General features: G+C 44.1%; 1 protein-coding gene across 1 annotated transcript in view; it reads right to left on the reverse strand.

The window, feature by feature from the left end:
- The window catches only part of METTL14 (methyltransferase like 14), a 27,085-nt gene extending 15,671 nt beyond the window's left edge, over positions 1-11,414 (reverse strand). The window contains 9 exon segments of the mRNA XM_033160192.1: positions 612-728; positions 3,389-3,481; positions 3,603-3,744; positions 7,112-7,202; positions 8,312-8,399; positions 8,959-9,039; positions 9,659-9,746; positions 10,370-10,458; positions 11,281-11,414. Coding sequence (XP_033016083.1) covers positions 612-728; positions 3,389-3,481; positions 3,603-3,744; positions 7,112-7,202; positions 8,312-8,399; positions 8,959-9,039; positions 9,659-9,746; positions 10,370-10,458; positions 11,281-11,346 — 855 coding nt within the window. The 5' untranslated portion in view covers positions 11,347-11,414.
- Between the last annotated feature and the right edge of the window lie 6,283 nt (positions 11,415-17,697).

A 17,697-nucleotide genomic window follows, 5' to 3' on the forward strand; every position in this document is an offset into this window, starting at 1 on the left:
GGAACTGGTGTGGCTCCAGTTCTACAATGCATTTAGCATTGCAGGGTAGTAATAGCAATCCCAAACTGCTCTTGAGAAAACCAGAAGAGAACCCCTTGCTACCAATGTATTTTATTTACATTTCAATGTAGGAGTCTTAATAGTTGACAAAATGAAAGTCAATCACACTGCATTCCCATCTATAGCAACAGACTAGCACAAAGAAAACCATACAAGGCATTCTACCCCCTCTTCCATCATCTCCTGAAGGGTGACAGAAGGGTAAAGTATTTCTAAGACGCCTTATCCAATCTGATCTGCATTTCAATAAGAATGACTGAATAAGAGCATTCAAAAGTTTCCCAAAAAGAACTTCATGAAGCTGTTAGATGAAGGCAAGGGAGGATTTCAATATTTACTCAGATGAATCTAAGAGTCCACAAATTTAAAAATTAGTCACCGATTTTCTAAAATCATTATCAGATAAACTTACATTTGAAAGCAAAAGAAGTAAACTGCTCTGCAACTCCTTTCCTAAAATTACAACAGCTACCAACAGCAAAAGAACATTTGGTGGTTTTTGTGGAACTACTAAATTAAGAGGAGATGAAGAAATTCAGACAAAGGCGTACCTTTGTTCTTTGAAAGACAGCCTTAGGGTCCAGAGTCTTGGTCTTCCCAGGATTGTTTTTGTTGGTTTTAATCCAACAGATGTCTTCACATCTTCTATAGCCCCATTTACGCAAACACTGAAACATTCCAACAAAAGGGGAATAAAATTAGACAATCACTTTGTACAATACACAGAAGTAGAATAAAATATTTTACTTCTGGCATGCCTAAAAGCTTCTTCTTCTCCTGTACATTTTTCAGAAACAGATCAAATTCCAAATGTTAAAGCAAAAGCCACCTTGAAATTTCCACCGTGGTTATTCTAGTAACTCTACTGAATATTTATTTATGCAGCACATCAATTCATGTGAAGGAGTGTGTGATTAAACATTTGCTACCACGGTGGAGATGCATCGGCATGACACTAAGCATACATAGAGTGCAATCCTATGCATGGTTGCTTGGAAGCAAGTCCCACTGTGCTTAAAAGGCCACACACCCTTGAAAGCCTGTTCATGATTGTAGGCAGATACCTATATTGACAGAGGGAAATATGGCATGGGAACATGGCCAGACAAGGTCTCAGATGTGGTGCTAGAAAGCCTCCAGTCAATTGTACAGTAGTACCTCGGGTTACAGACGCTTCAGGTTACAGATGCTTCGGGTTACAGACTCCGCTAACCAGGAAGTAGTTGCTCCAGGTTAAGAACTTTGCCCCAGGGTAAGAACGGAAATTGAGCGCCAGCGGCACAGCGGCAACAAGAGGCCCCATTAACGAAAGCACGCCACAGGTTAAGAAGGGACCTCTGGAATGAATTAAGTTCTTAACCCGAAGTACCACTGTACTGGGGAATTTCAACATGTACACCAATCTAGGCCAGCTCAGGACTTCAATGGCTGCCATGACAACTATGAAGCTGTCAATACTTGCATTTGCTTGGCAGTGGATGCCATGGCTGGGATAGAACCCCTAATAGCGGAAATTCTGAGACTATTTGAAGAAACAATGCCCCAAACAGAAGTCGTGGATCCATGTCTAAATATTCCGTATTGAGAAACAATTAGATAGTAGTAATAATAGTTGGAAGTAATTATTAGAGTAAAAAAGTTAGAAGGTTTAATAACCTGAGAGGACGACAAGTGGAAGTCAACGGTTAAGAATGGAGGAAATAAGTGGGGATAGACTTACAAGAGAAATGTAAGAGAGTCGAGATAAAATGTAGAAATAGTGGGATTATGGATATAGATCAAGAGTGGTTTGTATGTTTGGATTTATAGGTAAGCTATGTTTTGATTGAATTTTGATATGTTTAAAGATTTGTATGTTTTGTTTTTAATTTTATGTGTAATAATAATAATAATAAGAACCTCTAATAGTGGTTTGAAAGAGTATCTGACCAGATGTTGTGGCCCAGGGATGAGAACAAGGCACTTTAAGGGGTGTGGCCAACCACATCTCTTGACCCTTGCCATTCTTGGCTGACAACAGCTCGCTAAAGAGGGCTGACTGAGTGGAACCAGCGAGTGATAAATGTCTCATTGTGAGAAGGGGTACTTTTAATATCATCAGTATGCTGATGACATCCAACTCTTCTCTCTCTATACTATCTGAACCAGGAAAGGCTGTGCAGGTGCTGAACCACTGATAAGACACAGTAATGGGCTGGGTGTTAAGGGCCAATAAACTGAAGCTGTTGGTGGGTGGTTCACACATCCAGGAATTAGGAGGAAGGTCTATTATGGATGTATTTGCTGAAGAAGCAGTTATGTAGCTGGGTGGGTACTGCTTGATCCAGTTCTGTCACTTGAGGTCCAGATGACTACAATGGCTAGTAGTGTCCATTTCCAGTTATAAATGATTTGCCACCTGTGGCCTTTCCTTGACTGAGACAGCTTGCCACAGTTTTCTGTGCCCTGGTAAGTTCCCGCCCGGTTAGTCTACTGTAATGCACTCTACCCTCAAGGATGATTCAAAAGCTGCAGCTGATGCAGAATGTCCCTGCAAGAGTCATTATACAATACTGACACTTCGAGAGCCATTATGCAATACTGATTCTTCAGGTGTACCAACCTGATGGCTTACCAACCATCAATTTGCTATAAAAAACCCTATTCAATGTATTATTTTAATGTGCAAAGCCTTAAATAACTTAGGACCCAAACTTGGAGAAGCGCATCTCTCTACATCTGCTGGCCTAGGTGTTGACCTCTTCAGGAAAGTCCCTTCTCATAGTGAAGTTTGTTGTGCAATGACACAAAATACAGCATTCTCTGTGGTGGCACCCTGCCTGTGCAGCTTATTTCCACTGGAGATATGCCTCTCTCCTACAGTAAATGACATTCCAGGGTCAGAGCGAAATGCATTCTTTTGCCTTGGCTTTTGGGGTAGGAGTGTAAAGTTCAGTGATCTGTATTTTTATGTCTGGTGCTGATCTGCTAAACTGATTGTATTATTGGTTTAATGAGAAGAATATTTAGGATACCAGTTCCCTCATGGCTCTTTCAATCGAAAGCACAGCAAACTGCCAGAAGAAGGCACCCTAGTGCTGAAGAACTTAAGAGATACCAAAGCTACAAAGAGAAATATGATCTCTTAAAACAGGGCATGGTATTTTTCACAGGTGCCCATCTGGAAAATAAGGATTAACATTTGATTGATTTCATATCTGCCTTACCCCATTATCTAGGGAAATAGCAAGAGAATTATTCTGCAATTAAAGTGACAAGAAACATGAACCAAGTGATACTATAAGGTCTGAGAAAGTATGTGGCCCAGTGTACTGGAGCAGGATCTTACCATTCTGCCAAGATCAAGGCCCTCCCCGGAACCACACCAAAGGAAGACAAAAGAACGCGGGGAAGCTAGCTCCTCTATATCTAGCTTCATAATCTAAAAAAGACAAAACAAATAACATTTTAAGCAAATAGAGCAATACACACAACAGGCTCATGGATAGCTAAAAATATAACAAGCATTCATCCTGTAAAGGTTTTTCAAAAAGCAAACTCACTTCATCCCAATTCCAGCACTTCTCATTAGCTGTAATGCCAGTCTCCCTATAGTATTCTTCCAATGGCGGCTCCAAAAGAATCACATCAAACTTGAACTTGAGTTCACGCATATCAAAAGCCTCCAAGTCAGCTTGTAAATACCTATATACGCAGACAAAATACAAGGTTGCTTGGATGAATTAGTGCAGTATTTTCCAGTTAAGTTGAAAAATTTTCAGCAGTTACTGACAATGATACATGGAATGAAATACAGTGGTACCCCGCAAGACGAAATTAATTCGTTCCGCAAGTCTTTTCGTCTTGCGGAAATTTCGTCTTGCGAAGCACAGTTTCCCATAGGAATGCACTGAAACTTAATTAATGCGTTCCTATGGGAAAAAACCAGTCGGGGCCGGGTGTCGGGAAAGCGAGCGGGGAGAGCGGTTACTTACAGTACTGTAGTGAGCGGCGGTGGCGGTAGGAAGCCGGGTGTGGGGACTGCGATGGGGAGCGTGGGGAGGGCGAGCAGGAGGAAGCCGGGTGTCGGGTGTGCGATTGGGGAAGGCGGGGAGGGCGAACGGGAGGATCCAGGCGTGGGGACTGCGATGGGGAGCGCGGGGAAGGCGAGCAGGAGGAAGCCGGCTGTCAGGTGTGCGATCGGGGAGCGCGGGGAGTGCGAACGGGAGGATCCAGGCGTGGGGACTGCGATGGGGAGCCTGGGGAAGGCGAGCAGGAGGAAGCCGGGTGTCGGGACTGCGATTGGGGAGCGCGGGGAGGGCGAAGGGGAGGATCCAGGCGTGGGGACTGCGATGGGGAGCGTGGGGAAGGCGAGCAGGAGGAAGCCGGGTGTCGGGACTGCGATTGGGGAGCGCGGGGAGGGCGAAGGGGAGGATCCAGGCGTGGGGATTGCGATGGGGAGCGTGGGGAAGGCGAGCAGGAGGAAGCCGGCTGTCAGGTGTGCGATTGGGGAAGGTGGGGAGGGTGAACGGGAGGATCCAGGCGTGGGGACTGCGATGGGGAGCGTGGGGAAGGCGAGCAGGAGGAAACCGGCTGTCAGGTGTGCGATTGGGGAGCGCGCGGAGGGCGAACGGGAGGATCCAGGCGTGGGGAGTGCGGTGGGGAAGGCGAGCAGGAGGAAGCCGGCTGTCAGGTGTGTGATCGGGGAGCGCGGGGAGGGCGAACGGGAGGATCCAGGCGTGGGGACTGCGATGGGGAGCGTGGGGAAGGCGAGCAGGAGGAAGCCGGCTGTCAGGTGTGCGATCGGGGAGCGCGGGGAGGGCGAACGGGAGGATCCAGGCGTGGGGACTGCGATGGGGAGCGTGGGGAAGGTGAGCAGGAGGAAGCCGGCTGTCAGGTGTGCGATCGGGGAGCGCGGGGAGGGCGAACGGGAGGATCCAGGCGTGGGGACTGCGATGGGGAGCGTGGGGAAGGCGAGCAGGAGGAAGCCGGCTGTCAGGTGTGCGATTGGGGAAGGTGGGGAGGGCGAACGGGAGGATCCAGGCGTGGGGACTGCGATGGGGAGCGTGGGGAAGGCGAGCAGGAGGAAGCCGGGTGTCGGGACTGCGATTGGGGAAGGTGGGGAGGGCGAACGGGAGGATCCAGGCGTGGGGACTGCGATGGGGAGCGCGGGGAAGGCGAGCAGGAGGAAGCCGGCTGTCAGGTGTGCGATCGGGGAGCGCGGGGAGGGCGAACGGGAGGATCCAGGCATGGGGAGGGCGATGGGGAGCGCGGGGCAGGCGAGCAGGAGGAAGCCGGCTGTCAGGTGTGCAATCGGGGAGCACGGGGAGGGCGAACGGGAGGATCCAGGCGTGGGGACTGCGATGGGGAGCGCGGGGAAGGCGAGCAGGAGGAAGCCGGCTGTCAGGTGTGCGATCGGGGAGCGCGGGGAGGGCGAACGGGAGGATCCAGGCGTGGGGAGGGCGATGGGGAGCGCGGGGCAGGCGAGCAGGAGGTAGCCGGGTGTCGGGAGTGCAATCGGGGAGCGCGGGGAGGGCAAACGGGAGGAAGCCGCGTGTCGGGAGTGCGATCGGGGAGCGCGGGGAGGGCGATCGTTAGTCAGCGGCAAGCAGGGAGGGCCAGCGCAAGCGGGAGGGTTCTTCTTACAGTGGTACCGCGCAAGACGAATGCCTCGTCTTGCGAAGCACGACCCTAGAGAAATTCGTCTTGCGGGTCAACCAAAAAATCGCAAAACCCTTTCGTCTTGCGAGTTTTTCGTTGTGCGAGGCATTCGTCTTGCGGGGTACCACTGTATGTACAGATTAATGGCGTTTCAGAGTAAATATCTATTATTTTACACACATGAAAAGTAACACGCACTCTCTGAGAACCCAATTCCTACGGTGAAGCTGCACAAATTATAATATTCTTGGTTTGAGTGAATCACTTCAAATTTGGAAAACCACAAACAATTGCTGGCCACCAGACACCTCATTATATAGAAACTGATGTCTGAAATCAGATCTGGCCACCATTATTCTTTTAAATTTTACAAATGTTGCTACAAAATTGCACTCCTAGGTAGATGAAAAATTAGTCTGAGCACTGTGGTTGTTTTTAAATCAGAACTTTAATTCTATTTAAAAGACTGATGTCCAACTTTACTCTAAAATTCTCTTCAAAGAATTTTCTAGGGACTCTTCTTGGAAAGCTATTGACCTACAAGCAAGGTAGCTTTCTAAAAAAAAAACACTGTCAGCAATCATAAAAATGATTATTACTACAGCTGGTTCATATAGTGTAACAGTCTCCTCTTTGACACAATTTTACCAACCAGTTTCAAATCATGATTGGTTCATAGTGCAAATAGAAGAGAGAATCTGGGGGTAGCTTTCATAAGCAATCATAGTCCTGGAGAAAACCTGATTTAAACACACTATTTAAACCACCAGTTAATACGAAACGGGTAACTGGACAGAATCTTATGAGTTGGAAGGAACCTCAGAGGTCATCCTGCCCAACCCCCCTATCGATGCAGGAAGCCCACTATTACAGCATCCCTGATACGTGACCTTCCAGCTTGCTTAAAAACCTGTGATGAAGAAGTACTTGCTTCAAGAGGCAGTGTATTCCACTGCATATATTTCTTCCTAGCAGGATAGTCCTTTTCGTGAAATTTGAACCTATTGGTTCAAGCCTTACTCCCTGGAATAACAGATAACAAATGCTTACAGGAAGCCCAAAAGCAGGATCCAAGTGCAACACAACTTTCCCAGCAACTGGTATTCAGAGGCATACTGCCATAATGACTAGCAACCTCTGAGAGCTTTATCAGCCATACATTTGTCTAATCCACTTTTAATGTCATTCTAGATCGGGGTGGGAGACCTTTGGCTCTGCAGATGCTGCTGAACTACAACTCCCATCAGCCCTAGTAATCTTTGAAGTTCACCTTGCTTATTTCATAAATACAACCCAAAAATAGAACATGCAAATCTTAAACAGGTGCTGAAAGGGGTTTAGTTAGCAGTCTAACAATAACCAATGTTAAGCCAGTCCGAAGAGCAGAATCCAGCTCATTTAATGTACTTACATAGGGGGAGTGTTTGATTTAGATATTAGCTCATCCTTCAGTCTGATAAGCTCTCGAAGCTTTGGGTATTCTTCAAACCTGTCTGCTAAGCCTAAGAGAAAAACATGCCATTTTTATGCTACAGAATTACGTTTTCATAAACAGGTGGTCAAAAGTGAAAAAGCTTAATTTGAAACAGACTCTCTGGCACAAACCCTTTCATGGAACTTGAGCTAGATGCCACAACTTAGTCAAGCATAGAATCACTTTGTGTTACAACCCAAATTTCTACCCAACCTTGCCAAACACCAGTAGTTTCAGTTCCCCATTGCATGTAATATTTGAATAGATTACAAATGCCATATTTTGGAGCAGAATACTAAACCAGCCTAGAACAGGAGGGAAACACACACACACTGCTTTGTAAATGCAACATCAGCTACTTTCCCCAACAAACATGTCAGCACTGCCAGCAACCACCAGGCACTGCCAGTGTGAAGCTGTGGAGATGACACTGAGATCTCCCTATGTCAACTGGACACAGGAAAATCCAACCCACTCACACTAACAGGGATATACTCTGATTATGTCCTCCTACTCCCATCCTCTAGGCAACCTGCCAGAAATGTCATTTATATATGAACTGATAATCCACACTTTCATAATACAGCAGAATACAACATACAAGAATAAAATCAACTACAATATCCACAAAAAGTAATTAAAAACATCAATAAATGCTGATAGGTTAAATGATGTGACATGGAAACCAGGCCAAGAAGTGTTTAATGTCTTTTTACAGATGTCTGGTTGAAGCCTGCTATTTTTATTTTTAGGCAAAAGGCTGCCTGAAATCTATTTTTTTTTCTGTGTTTTACATTCTTAGAGGAATTTTAACTTTTAAAACATAAAAGATATTAATTCTTGCAAAAGGAAGTATTCTTCAGCCAAGACAGGAAAAAGCAGTGATTCCTACCCTCTTTCCCACCCTGCCCTCTGTACTATAAGTAAACTGGTATACATCTAAACACCATTTAATAAAACCTTCCACATAGACCACTACTTTTGCTGACACTACTCTCACAGGCAGATCTGGAAACATCTGATATCCTGTTTTCTCAGGATAATAGTGAATAAATCTCCTACAACTCTTGCATTAAGAAACCATATGGCAAACATGAAAAACCACTTCATAAATGCATTCATGTTATTCTGACATACCCACATCTCTGATGAAGTTCTGAGGCCTGTGTCCAGTATCCACAAAGTGTTGGCAATAATCATTATGAGGGTTTAAGCTCTGGGTCCCCTATAGGAAGAAAAACACCCAAGAATATAGATTAGTAAAATGATGCACATCAGAGATACACTGATTTTATCAGGCAGTTTGCACATGAAGGAACCCAACACTGCACAGGGTTTGGTTCGATTATCTTGATATCTCTTGCAGACAAGTGATCCAGTATCTCTCCGCCCCCAATTATCTTAACATGCTTCAATTCTAATGCACAGTGTATCCTGCTCATCCCTTTTTAATGACATGAGGCATACAGCAAACAAAACAGTATAACCACCATTTTAGGGAACCAACTTTGCCACCTTTCAACCTTGTCATCATTGTGCATAACAGAAGTGTCAATGTTGTAGAATGCTGCAGCTTTAGTGTTTAACACTGGTCAAAAGTATATCTAGGAGTATGCTTTTGTTAATTCAGTATTATTTATTTATTGAATTTATATACCGCCCTATACCCGCAGGTATAACAATCCTAAATTAAAGTCCTAAATCTGTATTTCCAGTTACTTCAGGTGCAATAATGATGTAAGATAGGAGAACAATGGCAACACTGAGGTATATGAATTGGTTACCTTAAGAAAAGTACTGGAATCTTTGTAAATTTCCTCTTCATAGGGCAGGTTCTCTTCATCTTGTTGCAATTCTACTTCATCCTTTGGGAGAAAGCACATTTTATACGAATGTAGACACAGGATGTTTCTCTTCTCATTATCCTTCCACTTTTGGATGAAAGAAGACTGTCTATAAACATTAGCTTCCTGCAACAGCAGTGGTTCCAATGACAGATGTTTTTGGGGGGCGGGGAGGAGAATAAAATCTAATGGTGCCAGAAAGGCCCCCCCTCTGTCATTACTGAACCAATTACACCTTACAAGTTACATTACAAACTAAACAATCTCCTATATTACACTAAAGAGGAAAGATAAACTTTGATGTTGACTGGCTATCTGTATATCATCATAGTAGTATGCTGTTTAAGGCACCAAAATGGATTTTTCATTGAAATAGCTATCAAACTATTTGTGTACCAGTATTAAAACAGGAACAGATCCAAGGACAATTATTCAAGTCTTAAAAACCACTAAATGATAAACTGTGGGCTTAATTATTAAAATATGTAACATCAAGGTGCTTTGAAAAAAGCAAACCTTATTATATTAATGTCTTGCAAAGTAATGTCTCAGACCCCTGCATTTCACATAACTCCTTTAGAAAGATTGACAGGCATATGCTGCTATTATAACAAGAGGGATTACTGCAACACACTTTAACCTTATATTCTTCTATTTCTTCTTCATCAGCTTCTCCCTCATCTGGATATCTGCGTTTGGCATTTGGTGCAGATGTATCATAAGCGGCCCTGCAAATGTGGAAAAAGACAGTTTAGAACACATTTAATTAATGTGATTTGAGCAGCAGTTTCACTTATTTCTGGTTATTATCTCATTGGATAGGGCACCATCTTTACTTCTATGGCAAATCAGGACTCTCCCAATTTAAAGCTTACTGGAGAAACAGTGGCATGGATTCAAAGATTAATTCACTTAAGGAAGTCCATGGAATAAACGTTCCCAAACCTCCACTCTGCAGGTCAGGAAAAGCCTCTCTAGAAGTGGGGAAGGCTCCTGAATAAGATTATTTTCATATTAAGTTGGACATCCGAAGTGCAAAGAAACTCCTGCTTGACATAAAGTCATACCCCAGATAAACTGTAAATTCAGGCACTATTAGAGAGCTTACTAGAGACAATATATACATTTACAAATAAGACCAGAGTGATTAATATACTTCTATTTGCCAAACTCTTTTGTCCCTTACAATGAAATGCGTTTCCAGCTTTTTGCTGACAAATTGAGCACTCTGCATTAGTCAAGATCAAAACGAACTCAAGCTCCCTATTGACACAGCAGTTGACACGATCTCCCTTCTCCCTCTGAACTGCTTACATTATGAGAAATGCAACCAACTTCTTTTAGTACAAACCTGCATGCTTCCCTTGTTTCAGCAATTTCCCTCTGCTCATCCTTGCTATTCAATACTGCACCAATGCTATCAGCACTTTCAGCCCCAAGCTGGAAGAAAAGCAAAAAACGAAGAATACCATAAACAGCACACTTAGTACCCAACGAAGAAGCCAGAGATGTTTCGATATAAACATAACATACTTTCACCATTTATAGTGGCTTTGTTTGAATAATTAAACCCCACTGAATTCACCCCCTGAATAGGTTGTGCTGAGTATGAAATGGGGTCCAAGGGCACCTGAGTAAGCTTCATACCTGAAGGGTTTTTAACCAGTGTCTCCCATAAAGTCTTGCCTTCCCCAGCCTGGCTGCAGCCCAAAACACCTGGAGAGCTCCAGGCTGGGGAGGCCTGTCTTCCAACACAGGCTCTCTCAATGTATTGTATTATCACTTGGAAAAGAGCCCTGGAGAGCACACTGTAAACAGAAACTCTGGATTATTTGCTGCTTTTGAATTATGGTGCTGGAACGACTGAACAACAACAACAACAACAAAGGCAATAAAAACACCGCCGTCATTTATCATCATTATTTACAAATAACACCACCAAACAGATGTACCAGGCGCTGGTACAGAAACACACCAGCCCTCCCAAAGGTCCCAGAGACAGGAGACTGAAATGTTCTTATACAGCCCCCTCGACCTCCCACCCTCGTCTCCATGGCGACGGCAACCCCCCCTCACTCCCCACTAGGGAGACTCGGGCTTTACGTCACAGCAGCGCGCCAATTATGAGACTCATTAGGAGACGGGAGACAAGCCACTCTGCCCCCACCCCCCACCCCGGGGGGCGCGGACGCGCCGTCGTCGCTTCCCGAAGGACAGCTGCCGCCTAGAGATAATCAACTCGGGTGTCCAAGCCGCCTCTACCTGCTGAGCCAGGAGCTGCCGGCGCAATTTCTGCCGCTCTCTGATCTCCTGCAGGCGGCTGTTCATCCTCTTCCGACAGATTCGCGGGCGAAAGATCTGTCGTCGCCTACCTGGCGCCTACCTAAAACGACACTTCCGCCTTCCTCTATAGCCGGTACCACCAACGGTAAGGAGTTTTGCCAGTACATGCGGAGGAATGAATGGAACCTGTGCGACCGCTCTCGTTCCGGTAGCTGTGAGCGGCCATTTTTGTTGAGGGCAAAGCGGAAACTCTTGTATGGCTGCTTTTCTATGGGGTTTGCTTTGGTTTGTCTTTTAATTAACCGTTTCAATGAAAGTTGCTAAAAAGCACATTAGAAATATGCCACATAAACGAATCGATGCAAATAGTTGTTTCATTATTGAAAAATCAGGCAAGCAGTTTATTTTTCCAGGCAAGTATCTACATTGTTGACATAAACATGTGGGTCAGCTGATGCGTAACTCACAAAAGCAGGTTCATTGTCATTCTTAATTTATTTTATTATTCTTTTAAAAAATATCAAACAGCTCATTTAATAGGGTCCACATTGTTGCAAATAGCCTACGTTGACTTCATCTGTGTGTAGCTGGCATATGGACGTTGGTGACAAAGTCCCTGATTTCCCAGGGAAGTGCCTGCCTCATTTTTGTATTTTTGGTGTGGTGTGCCTTTTACTACCTTGAATACAACATCCATATGGTGCTGTGACACAACATCCCCTGGCTTAATTGGAGTGTACTGTACAGGAGGCTTCTGCCTTTTCAGACCTGGGACCTACCTTTAACTCCAAACATGGATTTGGGGATTCATGTCTTAATTTTTCATCATGGTGATAGTAGGCTACTGCTGTTGTGACCTTGGACCAGGCCCACCAGTTGAAGATCCCTACATACTATTGGGTGTATGTAGGCTTGCTTTAGGTTGGACAGTGTTCTCGAAGCTACCAACATGAGTCTCTGACCAAACTGCGGGAGGCAGTGGAAGGCTGGCGTGCTCTGCTCCATGGGGTCACGAAGAGTAGGACACGGCTAAACGACTAAACAACAACAGGCTTGCTTTATCAGGCTGTAGATGCACCATACATTTAAAGTGTATTGCTTTCTGCCTTCCCCACAGGGAATCCTAGAAACTATAATTTAGCCACCACAGAGCTATGATTCCCAGGACCCTTAACATACTGTAGTTCACAGGGTTGTTTGGGGGAAGTCATGTGGTTTAAATGCATGGTGTGTGCACAGCCAAGTATACCATTATGAGGCAGGGTTGTTTCAAAAACCTTTGCTGTGCAGGTATAAGCAGGTTTACAGTATTTGGAAATAAGCTCCACTATGTTCATTGTTGTCATTCCCAGTGCTGTTTTTCTAGAAAAAGAGGGGCCAGAATAATGGCAATGGCGCTCACCTGAGAGGTGAGTTCCAGCTGAAAAAAAGCCCTGGTTATTCCTATGTAAATTTGAAAAGTATTGTGCTGTTAAATTCTTCATGGTTTTCCCCAAGGGGGACCCTGGACTGGACATGATACAGCTTATAACCTCACATCACTAATTTATTAATTAATTTATTTTATTATTAATTTTTACATTAATTTATATTAATTTGTTACTAATTTTTTCATTATTTATAAGAATACCTATAAATAATAATGGAAGTGAAACAAAAGAATTCTAATTAAAATTAGGACTTAAAAACAGGTATCTGGCATTATTTAATTAAGGTTTTTTAAATTGAAAATTATATAATAATCAAATAGTAAAGGTAAAGGGACCCCTGACCATTAGGTCCAGTCGCGGACGACTCTGAGGTTGCGGCGCTCATCTCGCTTTACTGGCCAAGAGAGCCGGCATACAGCTTCCGGGTCATGTGGCCAGCATGACTAAGCTGCTTCTGGAGAACCAGAGCAGCGCATGGAAATGCCGTTTACCTTCCCGCCGGAGCGGTACCTATTTCTCTACATGCACTTTGACGTGCTTTTGAACTGCTAGGTTGGCAGGAGCTGGGACCAAGCAACGGAGCTCACCCTGTCGTGGGGATTCAAACCGCCTACCTTCCGATCTGCAAGCCCTAGGCTCTGTGATTTAGACCACAGCGCCACCCGAGTCCCTATGCTGAGATTAGGCAAGCACAAACTCAAGGGTGTTTATGCTACCAAATGAAGACATACTTGTTCCCCCAGGCTTGCCCTGACCTTTATTATTATTATTACCAGTCACGGACGACTCTGAGGTTGCGGCGCTCATCTCGCTTTACTGGCCAAGAGAGCCGGCATACAGCTTCCGGGTCATGTGGCCAGCATGACTAAGCTGCTTCTGGAGAACCAGAGCAGCGCATGGAAATGCCGTTTACCTTCCCGCCGGAGCGGTACCTATTTCTCTACATGCACTTTGACGTGCTTTCGAACTGCTAGGTTGGCAGGAGCAGGGACCGAGCAACGCGAGCTCACCCCGTTGTGAAGATTCGAACCGCTGATCTGATCAGCAAGCCCTAGGCTCTATGGTTTAACCCACAGTGCCACCCGCATCCCTATATCAAATAGTACCTGCCCTGTACAGCTTTGTGTGTGAAAGAGTCAATTCAATAATGCATCCTGAATAAATGACAGCAATTGAATTAGCTGCTGTTAAGTGTCACAGTAACTTTGAAGCACATCAGATCATATGACCAGACCACTGTAAGAATGTGGTTAGGGTTGATGAAAACATTTATTTATACACAATATGCTTTCAAGCAGGTTCTCCGTCTCTCAAGTTGGAAACAATACAGAAATTAGGAACCAGCATTTCGCTAGCTGTGAACCTCAAGAACATATAAATTTAATCATTCCGGGTCATGTGCTGGAGCTCTCTCTGGTAGAGCTGCTGAGAACCTCATTCAAAAGCGCACTTGTGGGCTTCATGGCACAAGTGGGGTACATTCATCCCTCATAGTAACAAAATATTAATAGGGAAATGGAATTTGAACAGCTGTGCATCCCCTAGTACATTTTAACCCACCTCAAATCATAGAACCAGACCACCAGGAGACTGCTCCCTGTGAGCAGCTGCATACTACTGCACATTCCAAAAGTGGCCTGTGTGGGTATCCTCATACCTCACCTTGGAAACGTAAATGCAAAGAAGGAATTAGTTTCACCACTTCGGCATCCAAAAATAGACTTTGTACCCCACCCCCTCAAGTATTATCCGGACTACTTGGAAATTGCCCTCTATGAGCTTTTATATCCCAGTGCTCAATATTTGATGTGGTTCTATAGATTTCTGTTATATCAAATAACTGCCTGGAGAACAAATGCATTCCACTTCATTTTGTCAGTCCCCCCCCCCCACTCAAGCATGTGGAGCTACATAAATACAATTTGGCAGTATTCAGCAAAAATGAAGCGTTTTATGTCCGTTTGATTTCAGTGGAATGGATGATCATGTTCATTATTAATATTATTATCTAGAACAGCTTGCTGCAAAGGTTTAGTGAGCTGCCAAACTTTCCTAGTCATATAGCTACTACAATATCAGTTCCAAAAACTACACAACTCTGTTTTGAAGTGATCGATGCTTAACTATTAATATCCTTTTACATAGAAAGATTAAGAACAGTTTTTCAAAGGAAAAATGCATTTTTAAGTTCTGGAACACATGAGCTAGCTAAAAAGTAAAATAAAGTATTAAATAACAAACCTAATTTTGAAATAGATATGCACAGTCATATCAGGGAGCAGCTAGACACATTAGCACAGGGTGTTTGGTTACTTTTCTAGTAGGAAATGCTATTTTGTCACTTGATCCACATTATAAGGAAGTGGCCAGGACATTCCTGCTGTGTGAGAGGCTAAACTTCCTCCTTGGTTTTAAGTGAATCACTGCCACTTATCCCCCAGCCTGCCTGCTTTTTTTTGTAAGAGTTATGCTCATCAGAATGCATTTGACTACTGGAAGACAGATAGGGAAAATTAATTTCAAGGGTCACTACAGAAAGTTGAGATGCTACATCGCCTTGAATGAACAGAATAATGGCACTTCCAAACCACTTTCTTATAGATTGCATGATTAGCACAAGTAGCGCGAGTAGCAAAATGATATCTTTGATTGAACAGAAACGCAAAACAAACAGCTTTAGTTATCTCTTCAATAAGATTGTGGCTGATACCTCATCACAGCAATTATCCATGTGTTGTGTGAAGCACAGATCCATCTCTTTCTTCAAGCTTGGGTTAATAGTTTTGTGACATTTAATTCCCCCCCCCCCCAAATACTTCAGAAGTTCAGCATTCCTTCCTTGTACGATTTCTGCACTGGAAAACTTAGCCTGTCCAGTAGCGAACTTAATCAAAAATACCCATCCTGCTGCACCATTGCCAACAATTTTGTTAATGTTTGCTTTGAAATTGCTTTTTATTTCATTCTTAGAAGACAGTACAGTACACTCCTACTGATACTTCCTCTTCTTTTTGGGGGGAAAAAGGTGGGAAACTGAAATACGGCTATCTCCCAGTAACAAGTTTATTCTTTCTCCATCACATTTGAACTGGATATTGTGCTATTGGCATTGAGTAACACACCATGGGACAAAGGCTAAGCAGATTTGGCCTGCCTAGAGCCCATCAGGGAACACCATGAATGCTGCTCTGGGTGCCCAGGTTGCATTGGCATGAGGTTATTAATCGGTTGCCAAACTCGCCTAAGTTTTCTTACACATAACAGAATCCACTATGAAGGGATCATAGCTCACTGGTGGAACACCTGCTATACATGCAAAAGGTGTCAGATTCATTTCATGGCATCTTCAGGTAGGGCTATGAAAGACTCCTGTCTGCTGGTGGCTGTTCAGGAATTCAATGAGCCAATGGACTGGTGTGGAATAAGGCAACTTCTTATATTCCTGCAGAGGGAAAACATGGATCTGTTTTCTTGTACCCGGCTCCCATACAGTGAGATCCAATGTAGATTTGTACATATAAGCAAGTGCTCCTGGCAACTAATTTGGGGTGCATGTGTTCACTCACTAAATAAAAAGGTATGCATTACTTAATTATAATGTTAACAACATAATGGATATCTTCCGTTGTTGTTTTTTTATGTCATTTTGTGATTTAGTACTTCCTGAGTTATCAGCTTACTACTTTTACCACCCTGTAGATGGAAACTTCATAGAGAAACTTCATCTCAAACTACATCTCTCTTGTACCGTTAGCTGTAATGAATATGGTGAAGTCCCTACGCAGTAACTGAATCACTTCCTCTTGGATATTCAGACTTCCCAAATATATATATCCACTGAAATGATGAACAGGAGATTTGTGTGCGGGAGTATTCTATTTTTAGGACTGTCTTGTAAGACAAGGTAATTTTATAACACTCTCAATGCTGGCCGTGGAACAGGGGAAGATCACACTGCATCTGAATGAAAAATATTAAGTTATTGGAGTTTTCAAAAGTATACACATTATAGGAAATCTGCACTGCATTGTTTTGGGTTTTAAATAAATGCTGAGCTGAACTTTGTCCATGTCCAGTCAGCTAGGGTTGCCCTTATTCACATTTTAATTGGAGAGAGGGAGGGTAGAGCCCAGGCACAGCTGAATACTTTGAGGCTCAGATTATTTAAGCGGGAAACTTGAGCTCCTGCTTAACCCTCTCTCCCATTGAAATTCATGGGATGTAATTTCTTGTCCAACAGTAAGGCATACTTAGAGCACAATAGTCAGTTAAATAACTATAAGTAGGGGCAAAACTAGGCTTTATTTCACCTGGGTCAAAGACCCAGCTTGGCACTCCCCTCCTCCCCTAGCTAGGGCACTGCTTTAAGAGACTTAACTTGCAATCCAAACTCCTCACCCACCATGCTAGGGTGGGGGGTTGGATGGGGTGGAAGTCTCCCTCTCCCACCCCATCCAGTCTCCCACCCTAGCATGGTGAAGTCTCCTTCTCCAAGCCCAAAACCGCTCAGCTGACATCACTCTGGAACTGATCTTCCCAGCACAAATCAGCTGAACATTATGATTACACCACTCATCTAAAGGTGTATAACAGGCTCAGTTCACAGCTTTGAGTGAAGGTGCCACCCCACTCCTCTCCTTTCATGTGTTCATTTATACAGTGGTACCTCGGGTTAAGTACTTAATTCGTTCTGGAGGTCCGTTCTTAACCTGAAACTGTTCTTAACCTGAAGCACCACTTTAGCTAATGGGGCCTCCTTCTGCCGCTGCGCCGCCAGAGCACAATTTCTGTTCTTATCCTGAAGCAAAGTTCCTAACCTGATGTGTTATTTCTGGGTTAGCGGAGTTTGTAACCTGAAGCGTATGTAACCCGAGGTACCACTGTACTCAAATTAACACACAAACTGTCCTATTATCATCTGCAGGTGGCGCTGTGGTCTAAACCACTGAGCCTAGGGCTTGCTGAT

The sequence above is a fragment of the Lacerta agilis genome, chromosome 9 (assembly GCF_009819535.1).
Source record: "Lacerta agilis isolate rLacAgi1 chromosome 9, rLacAgi1.pri, whole genome shotgun sequence".
Classification (NCBI taxonomy): domain Eukaryota; kingdom Metazoa; phylum Chordata; class Lepidosauria; order Squamata; family Lacertidae; genus Lacerta; species Lacerta agilis.